We start from the raw sequence: 15543 nt of genomic DNA on the forward strand, positions 1-15543 counted from the left end.
CCGCCGCCGCCTCCCCGCCCGGGCTGCACCGCACGCGGCCGCCTCCCGCCACCTCGCGGGGCCGCCATGCTCGGCTCCCCTCCAGTCTGGAGCGGCCTCGAGGAGGAGGCCTCGGGGCCACGTCCACAAAAGACGCAAAGTGACTTTTTACACAAGGCAATAAAGAGTGGCTCCCGACTTAGAAGCCGCGATTTTATGGTCACATGGGGGCCACCCGAGCTCAGTATTTGCTGGGGCTGGGAGTGTGGCGGGACCGAGGTGCATCTGCTACTGCGCGGTCTTGGAGCTGGGAGCTTCTGGCGTCTTCATTTTCAGAACTACTTTTAGGATTTGTCTCGTTTTCCTGGTGGCCAAAACCATATCGAGGATACACACGATGGACGCTGCGAGACACAGGGCCTGTCCGATGCAGGGCCGTAAAGCGAAAAAGTAAAGGTGAGGTTACTTTGCAGCTCCCAGCATTGACCTCTTGCTCCCAATTCCAGGCAGGAGCTGTAATGGGCTCTTCTCCCCTCTGCCGGTCCTCACCTGCCTGGTCACTGGCCAGCGGGGTGCTGCAAGGCCCGTTCCACCCCTCCCAGAGGCAGCAAGAGGGGATTTGAGAAATAGTGACCACCCTGAGGCTGACACACCTGGACAGGACCATGGAAGGGTCCTAGGGACACAGGTCGGGGTGGGTGGCGAGAAGGCTTCTCAGGAGACAGAACTCTTAGGCTGGGTTTAAAAGGTCAGGAAGGGGTTCCCAGGTACAGTGCCTGGAGAGAAGAGAACTGCAGGCATTTGGGGTATGTGGCCGAGACAGTGGAGTCGGTGAGGGACAGGGCCGAGTTGAGGCTGGAGAAGCATAGGCTCTACCAGAGAGTTAACTCCTTAAGGGATGGTGGTGAGGGACTTTGAAAACCCACTTACTGCGAGCTCTGGTGGCCTAGTGGCAAGACGCTGCACTGCAATCCCTGAGGTGCGTGGTTCAAATCCACCAGATGCTCTGCTGGAAAAGGAGGAACAATCTCCTCCTGTACCAGTCAGATCTGATTTGACGGTACACACACGCTAATAATAATAATAGTAGTAATAATAATAATAATAATAATAGAAAACCCACTTGCCACACAGTACATGGTGACAGGAGGCTGGGGGTAGGAGCAGGTGGGAGTTGCTGCCGTGATGGAAAGCTGACAGGGGCCTGGAGGCGAGAGCCCTGCAGGTAGAGAGCTGAGATGCTGAGTTAGCAGTTAGTGACCACAGCACCCCGCCTTAATGCTCAGCTGTGCCTCACTGGCTGGAGGGTCTCTCTTTCTGGTCTCTTAATCCCTGGCGACTTCCTGAACTTCTAGCTAAGATTCACCTCAGCTCACCTGTGAGCACCCCCAGGGAAGGAACTCTGTTCTCCAGCATGGAGATCGGGCCTGCTGGCACAGACCTATGGGCTCAATGCATTTGTACTAATTGCGTGCATCAAACTGAAACCTTTTTCAGCCCTAACAATGCCTTCCCCACACCCCTCACCCATTTGATCTGACATCTCTTCTGCTCTTCCATGCAGATGATTTGATGGTTGTTTGAGTTCCTGTTTGTCTCAGCCTTGTGCTTAAATGCCTTGTGGCACAAGAGAAAGTATTTAACCCCAGTTAAATTTTATGGCCCATTTGAGAATCGGTACAAATTTTTTTTTTAAATTTTATTATTTTTGTGTGAGTGTACTGTCAAATGAGATCTGACTGGTACAGGAGGAGATTGTCCCTCATTCCCTGGCAGAGCATCTGGTGGATTCGAACCATGCACCTCTGGGATTGTAGTTGCAGCTCCTTACCACTAGGCCACCAGAGCTCCCCTGAGAATCGGTACAAATTTGAGGTACAAATTTTATGGTACAATTTGAGAATTGTAAAGAGTAAGAATGTAGCTAGAGCCCCCTGTGAGGCATATAATTGGCACTGGTGGTGCTATGGTTAAGGCATTTGGCTCTTAAGCAAAAGGTCGGCAGTTTGAACCCACAAGATGTTTCAGTTCTGAGGAGAAGGAGGAAGCAGTCAGCTCTTGCAAAGATTTACACCTTTGGAAAGCCAGAGCGGCAGTTCTCTGTCCTACAAGGTGATTGCAGTGGGCTTTCAGCTTGTGTCGCTTCCTTCCTCCCTTCCTTCATGAATAGACTGGATTGCTCAGTGTTGGCAATGAACCTTTAAGCACTATTTATAGGCATGAATAGTTTGTCCCCAAATTTCAGAAATAAGCATGTCTGATCCTTTGGCCAGAGAGCATGATGATGTGTACGTGGGAGTTGTGTTGTGTTGTGTTGTGGCGGTCTCTGGAGAAAGGCAACTCTGCCTCCAAGAGCCAGGGAAGCCACACTTGGCCTTGGGTTGAAGGCACCAGCGGCTTCAAGCCCAAAAGGGCCCGAGGGCCTGTCTTTCATTGTTTTGTTTTGTTGTTTTTTTCAGACATTCCTCTAGGTCATATAGCCCTGGTGTACAAGTTGCTGTCCCACAGTCACTTGTGGTTGCTGTGAGGCTGAACACTGTGACACGGATGTGTCAAATGCGTTAATGGTTGGCTACCCAGTGCGGACAGAGAGTGGGGTGGAACTCCCCGATTAAATAAACGTGGAAGGAGGAGTGGCATCCACTTCCATAATAGCTTGCCTCCGGAAACCCTATGAATTTGGAGAGAGGATGAAAGGCACCCAAGCGTCGAGGACTCTCCTTCATAGGGTTGCTATGAGTCACCTGCGACTCGACGGAACTTAACAACAACAACAATTCTCCAAAGGGGTTCAAAGGACTCTTGGTTTTGCACTTGTCTGGAGAAAGAGTATTAGAATGAAGAGTCTCATCATTGTAATTCAATAATAATAATAATAATAATAATAATAATAATAATATTCATAGTTGTAAAAGGACACAACCTTGCTCGCTGAAACTGAGGAGGACCTCATGCACTTACTGCAGAGGGTCAAGAACTGCAGCCTTCAATATGGACTGAGGCTCAATGTCAAGAAGACAAAAATTCTCACCACTGGACCAATCGGTAGCATCAGGATGGATGGCGAAGAGACTGAGATTGTTCACAGGTTGAGTTTGCTCGGCTCCACGGTCAACACTCTTGGCACCAGTAGCCAGGAAATAAAAAAACGTATTGCGATGGGAAAGTCTGCAGTTAGGGACTTCTCCGAAATACTCAAGAGCAACAGTGTCTCTCTGGAGACTAAGGTGCGTGTGATACAGGCCATGGTTTTTGCAATCCCTTGTTATGCATCAGAGAGTTGGACAATGACTAGGGAGGATAGAAGGAGAATTGACGCCTTTGAGCTGTGGTGCTGGAGAAGAGTATTGAATGTACCATGGACTGCCAAGAAAACAAACAGATTCATCGTAGAGAGGATTAAACCAGGCTGCTCCTTGGAGGCAAGGATTCTGGGGCTTCGTCTGACATACTTTGGACATGTTGTAAGGAGAGACAGGTCTTTAGAGAGGGACATCATGCTGGGTAGAGTGGAGGGACAGCGCAGGAGGGGAAGACCCTCTATGAGGTGAATTGATTCAGTGACTGGGGTAATCGGGATGGGTGTGTCAGAGGCAATGAGATTGGGACAGGACAGAGCACGGTTTAGGGCTGTTGTACATAGGGTCGCTATGAGTCGCAAACGACTCGATGGCACTTAACAACAAAATTGTAAAAGGGCAGCATCACATTGTCTAAGAAGCCACTACAAGGGAGAGGTGGGCTGGTGGCAGAGATTTTGCTTTGTGGATAAAATGACAGTGGTTTGCGAGGTCTCCGTTTTAAAGCATCTTGGGGTCCTCGTCTTAAACAGAGCCCTGAAGGCCTCTACTTACCCCTCCCATGTAAAACACCTTCCTTCTGTTCTTTTCTTGCATCGCCAGGATGGCCACTATTAGAAGGAACACAGCGGTAATGATGTCGTTCATAAAGTCCTGTAACACAGAGTGGAGAGTTGTCAATTTCACATGTAAAGGTTCATTTCAAAAAGTATATCAAATGGTCAGTTGTCCATCTGAGAATGAATGTCTTTCAGAAAGGTTCCTTTTGATGTGGGGGGATCATGACAGGCATAATTTGTACATCTTTCAGAGATAAGCATTTCTGTATGTGGTTTTGAGATCCTGAATAGGATTTTGTCTGCAGAAATGGGTTTAACTTCATCAAAGAAAAAGGGAAGGGGAGTGGATAAAAAGTTGACAGTGTTATAGGATTTTTAGAAATTTTGTATTTTGAATTAATGTCTATTCTGCATTCTGTTTCACAATACATTTATTTTAATATAATAAGGACTATATTAACCCACTGCCATGTTCAAATTTTGCTCACAGCACCATTTGTTATGTCTAAGGTCAGGTCTTTTGCTTATTATCTTAAACGTTAGATTTGAGGCAAAAAGCTGATGCCGGATGCTCTTGTTCAGTAGCCAATTGGAAAATAAACACAAAGAGCCAAGGAGTTGTAGGAGGCTTAAGCGTCTCTTTATTTAGGTCCACACAAACTTGAGGGAGGAGGCATGCCACACCCCCCAGCATCTGCACCTTACTGCATTAATGACAGGAACATGAGCCGTACCATGAGCTGCACAGAAAACTTCCCACCAAGTTATTACAGTACTTGGAACAAAGACGAATCTCTGCCGCATTTTGCACATGGACCACTACTCTTACCACGTTGTGAGCATGCTTGGTTACACTTAAAAAGGATTCAGCACAGCATTACTGTGCTTGCTGCAGACTCGCTGAAGTAGCTTCTTGTATATAAGACACATGACACATTAGCAGAAATCTGCCTGTTAATTATACACAACACAGAGTCCCCAACACTCCAACCCTTAAATGGTGGCAGATTTTGCAGGAAGTTAGGCCTATAAAGGCAGCACCTGGTCTAAGGCCTCCTGTTCTGCAACATTATTATTTTTTTAAAAATTTGGATGATCTTACTATTGACAGAGCTATTTAGCCCTCTTACAGTATTCCCAGCTCAGACAGTTATTTTTCATTTTACTTTGATGGCACCAGCACCTGGAACCAATATACAACCACCGTGCTGTCCACTTTTCTTAATACCATCAATGATAGACAGTATTTCGTTTTTGTGGCAGCTGGGGCAAGGTCAAGCATTGTTTTTCTCAGTACTTTTCCCAAACCAGTTTGTAGGTAGGTAGGGCCACCCATTTCTGCTACAAATCCACAAGTAACCAAGGGAGGGGGAATTATTAACAGAGGTATTCTTGGTATACCTCCTCCCAGTTCACCAGGTGTGGGCCTTGGTTATTTTAGTAACAGTTATACACAATTCTTTTGGCAGCTGACTGTTCTGTTTTACCATGCCATTCCTGTTCTACCCGCACTGGGACAAGAACATTTAGTTCTACACATGCTCACCTTTCTCCATTTCAAATGGAAGTGTCCTTAGACATCTATCTGGCCATGTCCATTGACATGTCTCTTCAGGGGCTAGAGACATAAGGGAGGGTAGAAGTACACTGCCCTTCTTTTCTGCCATGGGGTGCATGAATTAACTTTAAATTATATCCTTTTTAATAACAAGATTGATTAGTCTATTTAAGACCCCTTTTAAAGGGATTTCCCTGCCCTGTTCTTGTTTGCTTATTTAACAACCCTATATCTCGCCTACCCCTTCAAAGTGAGGGATGAGCTTATGGCCTTTAGTTTTTCTTGGCTACTAATCTACTTAATTTCACAGCATTATTAGATTGCAAAGGATCTTGGGAAACATCCAGGTCTGTTGTGATTCACCAACTGCTCTTCTACCGAAGCATGTAACCGCAAAATTAAGCCTCTGCAGACAGCCCAACTGTCCAAGTGGCTACATGTCAGGGCTCTTCTTCACACCCTGTTACCATCCAGACTGCTCTTAGCTCTGCCCAGTGGGCACTCTGATTAACTTCTGAGCTTAGGTATATCCTATCTACGTCCATCCTGATGGCAATCAATGGAAGCCCATTGATTGGATTGTCCCTGGCTAGACCTATCTGTATACCTAGTCATTGGAGATAATACCACATCTACTAAATACAGGCTAATTATCTCTTTTCCTCTGGTCCTCCCTGCTTTCTGCCAAGATCCATTGAACACTTTCTATAATATCCCTAGTACCATGGCCTCTCCTAATCCCAGACTGCACATCTGGCAGTTCTCTGTTGATGTGTCGCTCCAATCATTTTTGAATCATTTTCAGAAGAATCTTGCTTGCATGTGATATTAATGATATTGTTTGATAATTTCTGCACTCTGTCAGATCACCCTTCTTTGGAATGGGAACAAATATCAATCTCTTCCAGTCAGTTGGCCAGGTGGCTGTCCTGCAGACTTCTTCACATAATTTAGTGAGCACATCCAGGGCAGTGTCTGTTTGTTGAAATATGTCAATTAGTTTGCTGTCAACTCCTAGAGCCTTACAGCAATGATGTCAGGCTGGAGACTAAGGTGCACCTGATCTGGGCCATTGTCTTCACAATTACGTGCTATGTGTCAGAGAGCTGGACAGTGACTAGGGATGACAGAAGGAGAATTGATGCCTTTGAGCTGTGGTGCTGGAGAAGAGTGTTGAATATACCATGGACTGCTAGGCGAACAAACAGGTTTGTCCTGGACAGAGTGAAACTGGGCTGCTCCTTGGAGGCAAGGATTCTGAAGCTCCGTCTGACATACTTTGGACATGTTGCAAGGAGGGACCAGTCCTTGGAGAGGGATATCATGTTTGGGAGAGTGGAGGGACAGCGCAGGAGAGGAAGACCCTCGACGAGATGGATCAATTCAGTGAGTTGGGTAATGAGAGTAGGTGTGTTGGAGACAGTGCGCTTGGCACAGGATAGAGCAGGGTTTAGGGTTCTTGTACATAGGATCACTGAGTCACAAGCAACTCGACAGTACATAACAACAACTATAACAATAACCTCCTTTCACTAGTACCTCCTTTTCTTTGGCTACAGACTAAAGGGGACCTAATACTGGCTTTAGCTCTTGTAAAAGGGAACTACTGTTCAGCTAAGCTCTCTGTTCCAAATAAACTCCCCACTCTTCTACTCTGGTTCTTCCTGCCCAAGGCTTCACCCATCCCACAGCAAAGCACTTAATCTTGACCTGGGCCTTATTAATTCTAGGAATTGCCTCTCAACTCTACAAGGTTACATAGACAGCAGCTGATTGCTGTTCCAGGGGTTTATAACGAATCTTGGCCCCTTTCTGCAAAATCCTACAGGGACATGCCTGACAGTCTGCCACCGCCCCCGCCCCGAGCCTCCACTTGTGGTTGACACTTCCAGCTGGAAGGGCAAAGTAGGATCCACTACTTGCGAGTCTGTGCCTGGAATACTACTGTTTTTGCAGCACTAAATGCTGATTCTTCCTTATCTTCCTATCCCCAGATGATATTCTTCTTCCTTAACACCTGCAGGAGTCTTAGTACTTGAGCCAGCTCGGGTATGAATACCCTCTAATCTTCCAGCAACTTAGAAGACCCTGTAACTGCTTAACTGTAGTGAGTCTAGGATAAGCTTGCACTTTATCTATCATAGACTGTAGTCTTACGCAACCAGACAACTCACAAAAATTTTACAAACCAACCAGTTCCCTGGACCTTGTTAACTGCCCATCCCCATGTTTCCAATTCTTGCTTCAAAATTGGAAGCATGCTTCCAAGGCTTGTTTTACACTGGTGGCAACTGCTTCTAAATCGGAAAGGAAATTAGAGGTTAGCAGAATATCATCAATACAGTGATCCAGTGTCACATTAGGAGGACGAGATCAAGCTGCTACATACATTGGGCCACCAGCCCACGGCATATTGTCAGATGACAAAAGTCCATTGTCTGCCCCTCACACAGTCAGTTGATCCGTTAAACCCACTATAGAAAGGACTGTCATACTCCAGCTTCTTCACAGGTCACACAGGGATGTTATATGGGCTGTGAGTAGCTCAAATTATGCCAGCTTCCTCCAGCTGGGCACAGTCTGCCCTGTGTGAGCATGTCCACCCGACAGTCACCTGTTTCTGTGAGGCCACACAGGATCCCCAGCTACCAAGGAGGGTACAGGTCCAGCTCGCAGCCGCTGTCCTGTCAGTCTCACCTGTTTCCTGCTCCACCACTGTGGTAGAGCCACTGTCTCCATTTTTAGGGTTAGCAACTTTACCCAGCCTCATCTAGGGTCAATAGGAGCAAAAACGGTGGTGCAAATGATTAAATGCTCAACAGTGAACCAAAACGCTGCTAGTTCGAACCCACCCAGCAGCTCCGTAGAAGACCTGGTGATCAGTTCCTGGAAAGACTACAGGTCTAGGGCGCAGTCTTCCTGTGTTATGGTGAGGTCGCTGTGCACTAAAATCTACCTAAGAGCTTCTCCCCCCCTTGTAAATTTCATTTTATTAAATGTGATTGAAGCAGACATCGTGATGATTAAAGAATTTGGCCAAGATGGCTTAGACAGACTTTGGCCTGCCAAGATCTCCAGCACAACAGCTGGGTACCGAATGACTTTATCTGAAGGAATGGTACAAATGAAAGAAGTTACTCAACAGCTTCTGAAAGCAACCATCTAGGGTCATCTGGTGACATGTTCATGAAAAGTACCTCAAAATGCCCATTTCTGCTAAGTCAATTCTGACCAATAGTCTTCCTCAACGCTCCAGAAAAGCATGGTGTCTTGTGACCAGCCCTGCCCATCTCTCAGCTTTCTGCTGGGAACCTAGCTTACTCTCAGAGGGCGCAGGTCCTCCTGACCAGAGCTGATTACCACCACACAGAGGAAACTGAGGCCTAAAGTTTAGGTTAGCCCGGCGAGGTGGTTAATAAGGTGGCAGGGCCAGGAGCTGGACGTGGAATCTCGCTCTAGACAGAAGCGGTGCTCCTAATTTCATCGGCAAGCTGCTTCTGTAGGGCATGGAGGCCCAGCACACAACAGGCTTTACCCAAGAACCCAGGCATTCACTTTGTGAATATGCAGTAGATTTTTTTCTACAATTCCTGTCACATTGATTCTTGCTTTTGGGGCAGATGAAGAGTTCCACTGCTGAAAAAGGCTGCACCTCTCTGGCGGTTCAAATGTACTGGCGCCTCCGCAAGAGAAAGATAGTCAGTCTCCTCCTGTGCGATTTAGCTTGAGTGTCAGCAGTGAGTCAGTTCTGACTCCATGACAATGAGTTTTTGAGCTTGTTGAAATTTTTGTTATTTGCCATCAAGTTGACTACAACTCATACCAGCCATGTGAACAGTGACTCTGAGCCTTGACCTGTCCTGAGCCAACCTCCCTGTCTCAGACACAACTGACCCCATTGCCACAGCCACTGTGTAAATCCATCTCATCCAGGGTCTTCCTTTTCTGTGCTGACCCTCCATCCTTCTCAGCGTGATGGTCCCTCCTGGAAACATGCCTGGAGTATGTGAGATGAAGCTTCAAAATTCTTGCTTCAAAGGAGCGAACTGGCTTCACCCTCTCCAGGACAGACCCGTTTGTTCATAAAATGTTCAAAAAACTCTTCTCCAGCACCACAGCTCAAAGGCCTTGATTCTTCTTCTGTCATCTTTGGCCATTGTCCAGCTCTCAGATAATGAATATGAGTTTGGCTATGGATATTTGTAATCCGTTAGAATGTGCTGTTTTGCCAAGAAGAATCATGGTAGGTGAGAAGTGCTCACATACTGGATTACTAATTAGAATATTCTACAGAGAAGGATGGTAAGTACCAGGTGCCTGTGTAAGGTGGGTCTTATCCTCAGAGCTGAGGACGGGGGGGGGTGTGTTGGCTGTCCTATGGAAAGTTCTATTTAAGAATTCTGAGTTATTGGGCTGTTTTCTCCCCGAGGAACAGAGTAGCACCTAACTGACCCAGCCCATCAAGTCCTTGTGCAGAGAGACAGGGCTTTGTCATTTCACTTTAAACAAACCCTTTACCCTAGGGCTGGAGGAAAAGTTTATATTTAAATAATGGACAGGAACACTTACAAGTAAGGGCCAATCTAACCAAGTCACCAAGTGCTGAAGGGTCACCATATATATTAGAATAAAAAAAATAACAATGGCGAGTTCCAGAACTGTGATGGCTATAAAGGGCTCAGGGGCTTCGGCACGGATGAAACAGTATATAGCTCCTATGATGAGACCCTGCAATAAAAGAAACAGGACTTTTAAAATGCATAGTAAATGCTACTTAAAGATATAGTCAAAGCAGAAATAGGATCATGTTGTAATTGTCTTTTGTACATTTTTTCAAATTTCTTATTTTTTTTTATAAAATGAAATTATACATACACATCATAGAAATACACAATTCCCACTGACCACTACATGACTCTTACTCGTAGCAACCCGCACCACTAGAAGTAAATCTTTGTAGGAAGAGACTACCTTCTTTTCCTCCCTTGGGGCAGCTGGTGGGTTCGAATAGTTGACTTTTCAGATAGATTGTGTCTCTCATAGATAGTATATTGATGGGTCATATGTTTTTTACTCATTATGCTACTCTTTTTCTCTTGATTGATGCATTTAATGGATTCACAGTTAGTGTCACTATTGTTGAGTGCCATCGAGTCAGAACCGATGCATAGCTGACCCTCCTGTAGGTTTTCAGAGGCAGTTAATCACACAGGCGGAGATTGCCCATCCATCTCCTGTGGAGCAGTTGGTGGATTCGAACCATGTGCCTTCAGGTTTGCAGCACAGCTTCTTACCACTATGCCACCAGAGCTCCCTCTCATTAGGTGTATTTTATTGCTGTCATTTGGCAGCACTCTTTTTTGTGGTCTTGCCGATTTCTTTGTTCCATATGCTTTTCTGTGCCAAGTTCATTTTGTTTACAGCTGTTCCTATCATTTCCTTCACTGCTGCTGTTTCAGCAATTATAAAGCTATGATTTTCCCACTTTTTATTATGATAAGACTATTTATTCATTTTCTTTGTCTTTAATTTATTCATTTTCCTTGAGGCTGCCCTGTAAGTTACTGTATTATTCTCAAGTCTGGAAAGAGTGCACTTTATCTTGAAATTTCCTTTACTTCCTGTTTTGAAGTTCTGTAATCAAATTACTTACTCCTTTTTTTGCATTGCTGTTGTTATGTAACAGAGTTGGAATTGACTCACAGATGACCCTCCAGGGTGTTTTCAGAGGCACATGGGAGGAGAATGCCCATCTTTCTCCCATGGAGGGATTCAAACCACGTCCCTTTGGGTTGGCAGTGCAACTCCTTACCACAGAGCTCCCTTTTCCATTGTAGTTGTTCTCATTTATGGACTGATACCTCTGACTCCCTATTTTTAATCTCATAAATTTATTTTGTGTATTCCTCCTATGTCTTTTGGCAATCATAGTGCTCCTTAGAGGCAAGGATGGTAAAAGTTCATCTGACTGACTTTTGTCATATTATCAGGAGCCAGTATTTGGAGAAAGACATCATGCAGGGAAAGTTGGAGGGTAGAAGAGGAGAGGAAGACCCTCAACAAGATGGGCTGACATAGTGATTACAAAAATGGGTCACGAGAATGGTGCTTGACAGGGCAAGCTTCAGATCTATTGTTTATAGGGTCACTATGAGTCATAATGGACTTGATGGCACCTAACAACATTTCTATGTCTGGATCTGTTACCAAGGCATGTCATGTATATTGATTTCCAGTTGATCTCAAGAACTTCCTTTAGTATTTCTTGTAAAGTTAACCTAATTTTACCATATGCTCTTGGTTTCTATTTACTGAAAATGTCCCAATTTTGCTGTTATGTTTGAGGAACAGTTTTTTCTGGGTATATCATTCTTGGTTGGTAATTTTTTTTTTCCTTTCAGAATTTTACAAATGTCATTCCATTGCCTTTGTGCTGACCTGGTTTCTGCTGAGAAATTGGCATGTAGTCTTATTAGTTCTCCTTTGCAGATAACTCTTCCTTTTCAGCCGAGCTGCTTTTAATATCTTTTATCTGTTTTTCATTTTGGAAAAATATGATTATGTCTTACTGTTTCTTTTTTTTGGGGGGGGGGTTCTACACTACTTAGGGTTGTTCCAAATTCTTTTATTTATTTTACTGAAAGTTTATAGAGACTTTGGATTTCCATTCAATCATAGTTGTACACTTTCCTCCCTGGCCACCCTCCCCGCCCCAGTTTGATTTTCTCTTTGAAAAGTTAAAATAATTATTTCATTGTTATACAGTAACCGTCCCTTCCTCTCCCCGGCCCAATCCATTCCACTATGCAGCTTTCATTCTGGACTCTTGTCATGACAATAATACCTAATTACATATCACTCTTCAACAGTTCTCTCCCTCATCTGTTTCAATGCAATATATATTATTTATCCCCTCTTAGTTTTTCCCCAACTTCAATGTCAGTCTCGCTTTACAACAGTGGCACTATGCATTTGTGACTGAGATATTTCACTAACCATAATATTCTCCAGAGTCGCCCATTTTGTAAAATATTTCATGAGTTCCTTGTTTTTCAATGCAGCATAGTATTCTATTATGTTAATATACCAGAGCTTCTCTGTCCACTCCTTTGTTGATGGGCACTTGGGTTGTTTCCAACTCTTTACTATTGTGAACAAAGCCACAATAAACATGGGTGTGCATATATCTGTATAGGTGGCAGTTATGGTTTCTTTAGGGTATATTCCCAGTAGTGGAATTGCTGGGTCAGATGGTATTTCTGTTTCCAATTTTTTGAGAAAGGCCCATACTGCCTTCCATAGTTGTTGCACCATTTTATGCTCCCAATAACAGTGAATAAGTGTTCTTAGTTTCTCCACAACCTTGCCAGCATGTTGTTTGCTCTTTTGTTAAATGTTGCTATTCTGACTGGAGTAAGATGATATCTCATAGTTGTTTTGATTTGCATCTCTCTTAGAGCTAGGGATTTTGAGCATTTCTTCATGTGTTTGTTCACCATCTGAATGTCTTCTTTGGTGAAGTGTCTGTTCATGTCCTGTGCCCATTTTTCGATTGGGCTATTTACCTTTATCTTGTTGTGGTGCTTGAGTGGTTTACAGCTTTTAGATATAAGTTCCTTATCAGATAGGTCATTACCAAATATTTTTTCCCAGTTTATGGCTTCCCTTTTTACCCTGTTGGAGAAGTTTTTTTATGTACATGGGGATTTGATTCTTAGAAGGGCCCATTCATCTGTTTTATCCTCTCCTGGTTGTAGGGTATGCTGGTTTTTAAATGCCACCAGTTGAGAAGTGGACAAATTTCACCCAAACGTAAAAAAACTCCCACTAGATAGTATCATCAAAATTTTGTTTCTGTGAATTTAATAACTGGACGGTACTACTCTTTCAATTAAGTTAACAGAACTTCCCTATCACGGACAAGCAGTGACCCTAATCAACAATACTGACCAGTCAGTTCAGTTTGCAACCTGCAAAGGTGGAAGTAGTTTGTACAAAATCAACTTAACAAGTGAATATTCCCCCCCCCCCACTGGGCTTCCTATTTTGTTTATTTCCTTTAAGACCACCTTCTTGCAATTTCCAGAGAGAAAATACAAAACAAGAAACAGACTTGGTTTCAAATACATAAACTGTGCTGGAGTATAAAGCATTACTGATAATATTGTTCCAGAAGAATGTCAGCTTACTCCAGGGCACTTCAATATTCCTGAGGAATAAACATGGTTTCTCTTTTTCTCCCACTGGGATGATCGCAGGCCTAAGTCACTGTTCTTTGACGTATTTTCCATGAAGAAGATATGGAGACTGGAAATCATGTTGACAGTTGGAGTAGGCCATTCCCAATCCCATGCCAGAACCAAAGGCTAATGGCCACATTCTTCTTTTAAAGAAGGTAAGTGAGAAAATAATTCCTAATCCCAAACCAGTACCTATTTTCACTTCCGTATCCGCCAAGCACCGGTCCCACTTCCTGCCGAGCTCTGAATTCGACATGATCCCCTCCCGCAGCTCCAGCTCTTCTTACCGTGAATATTATTTTTAACCCCCTAACTCAGTATGCTGAGAACACAGAAAAATTCTACTTCTGCACAATCAACATTGTTTTGGAAAGGACTGTACATGTGAGAGGAACTCTGATGGGGCTGTCAGCCAAAAGATGGGTGGTTCAAGCCTGCCAGCCGCGATGGGCAGTCTTTTCAGATACTTATTTACAGCCTCTGAAACTAGTTGGAGGGTCTCAATGAAACAGAAGCTACTCTATGGAAATAGTTTGTTTTTTAAAAAAGTGTATGTGCATGCACAACCATGTTTATTGCTGCTTTGTTCACAATAGCAAAGAGCTGGAAACAACCCAAGTGCCCATCAACAAACGAATGGATAGAGAAGCTCTGGTATATTCACACAATGGACTACTATGTTGCATTGAAAAACAAGGAACTCATGATATTACAAAATGGGTAACCTCGGAGGACATTATGTTGAGTGAAATATCTCAATCTCAAAAGGACAAATACTGCATAATGCCACTGTTATAAAACAGGACTGACATCAGGTTTGGGGAGAAATGAAAAAAAAAGAGGGGATAAATAATGTACACTGCATTGAAACAGATGAGGGAGAGATCTGTTTAAAAGGGTTATATAATTAGGTATTATTGGCACGCCAAAAGTCCAGAGTAAGAGCTGCATAGTAAAGTGGACTGGGAAGGGATTGTATAACAATAAAAGAATCCCCCCCCCCAGAAAAGCAAACTGGGGGTTGGGGAAGGAAGTGGGCAGGGAGAAAAATGTGCAACAATGAATGAATGGAAATGCAAATTGTCTTAAAAAGTTTTGTTTTGTTTTTTTAAAGTGTATGGGCGGGTAAACGTAAGAAATAGAAACGGCAAAAAAACAAGAGCCGAATTTAGGCAAGGACTGAGGCCGTTAAGGGAAAGAAAGGGTGCAGAGGAGGAGAAGGAGGCAGAAGACTCGAGTGGGTCGGGTCGGCATGGTACTCTCCCCAGGAGGCCCCGGTGGACGTCAGCCCCCAAGGCTGCCGCTGGCCTGCATCTCGCAGCCGGGGGCCCAGCTCACCATCCTCAGGACCTTCAACATTCCGGTCGGCGAGAAGAAGAAACGCTTGATGCTGTCCCGGAATAGCTGCGGGACTCTGGCCCGGCCCTCGGCCCGCTTCTTGATGCCTCTCTCCAACTTTGGAGACACGGTCGTGTAGCGGGAGGTGGGCTCAGGGGTTACGGGGGACACCGGCTGGTCAGGCGGCTTGGTGCCTGGCACCCCAGCTGGTTGCTCCGCTTTTGCCGGCCTGCTCACTGGGACGTTTTGCTCTAGGCGAATGGCCTGACTTCCAGGTTCAGACCTTGATTTGTAGGCCAGTCCGGTTGACTGGAAGCTGGTGGACGCCATGGTGGGCGGCGGGGGTCTGGTGGCGCAGGACGGCCTTGCGGCTCCGAGCACCACTCCGGTCAGCAGGCCAGAGCCGGCCCCAACGGCTGTCCCTCGCGCGCCTCGCGGAGGCAGAACCCCAGACTCCCCAGTCACCACCACCAGGGCAGCATCACCAAAGCGAGGCCCCTGGAGCCGGGGTCCCTGCAATCCCACTGCCCCCCCATCAGGCAGGGTGGACCCCAGTAGCCTGCTTCTCC

At 45.1% G+C, this 15543-nt stretch overlaps 1 protein-coding gene and 1 pseudogene across 1 annotated transcript; both read right to left on the minus strand.

Moving 5' to 3' along the window:
• Positions 1 to 267: 267 nt before the first annotated feature.
• Positions 268 to 15304, minus strand: CMTM1 (CKLF-like MARVEL transmembrane domain containing 1). The gene is made up of 4 exons (XM_006878909.1): positions 14975 to 15304; positions 9966 to 10124; positions 3834 to 3932; positions 268 to 399 (listed from the first exon to the last, which is right to left on the minus strand). The coding sequence occupies exons 1-4, from the start codon at positions 15302 to 15304 to the stop codon at positions 268 to 270; spliced, it is 720 nt and encodes a 239-aa protein (XP_006878971.1).
• On the minus strand, positions 13355 to 13892 carry LOC102862585 (annotated as a pseudogene).
• Positions 15305 to 15543: the final 239 nt, after the last annotated feature.

This window comes from Elephantulus edwardii, unplaced genomic scaffold, assembly GCF_000299155.1.
Source record: "Elephantulus edwardii isolate Elephantulus edwardi_28Jun2011 unplaced genomic scaffold, EleEdw1.0 scaffold00001, whole genome shotgun sequence".
Lineage (NCBI taxonomy): Eukaryota > Metazoa > Chordata > Mammalia > Macroscelidea > Macroscelididae > Elephantulus > Elephantulus edwardii.

Coding starts and splice junctions, on each gene's coding strand:
- CMTM1 (XM_006878909.1), bottom strand. CDS start 15,304: ATGGCGTCCACCAGCTTCCAGTCAACCGGACTGGCCTACAAATCAAGG. Junction 10,125..14,974: donor TGTTGAAGGTCCTGAGGATG/GTGAGCTGGGCC, acceptor CTTTTATTGCAG/GGTCTCATCATAGGAGCTAT. Junction 400..3,833: donor AGGTGTTTTACATGGGAGGG/GTAAGTAGAGGC, acceptor TGCATCGGACAG/GCCCTGTGTCTCGCAGCGTC.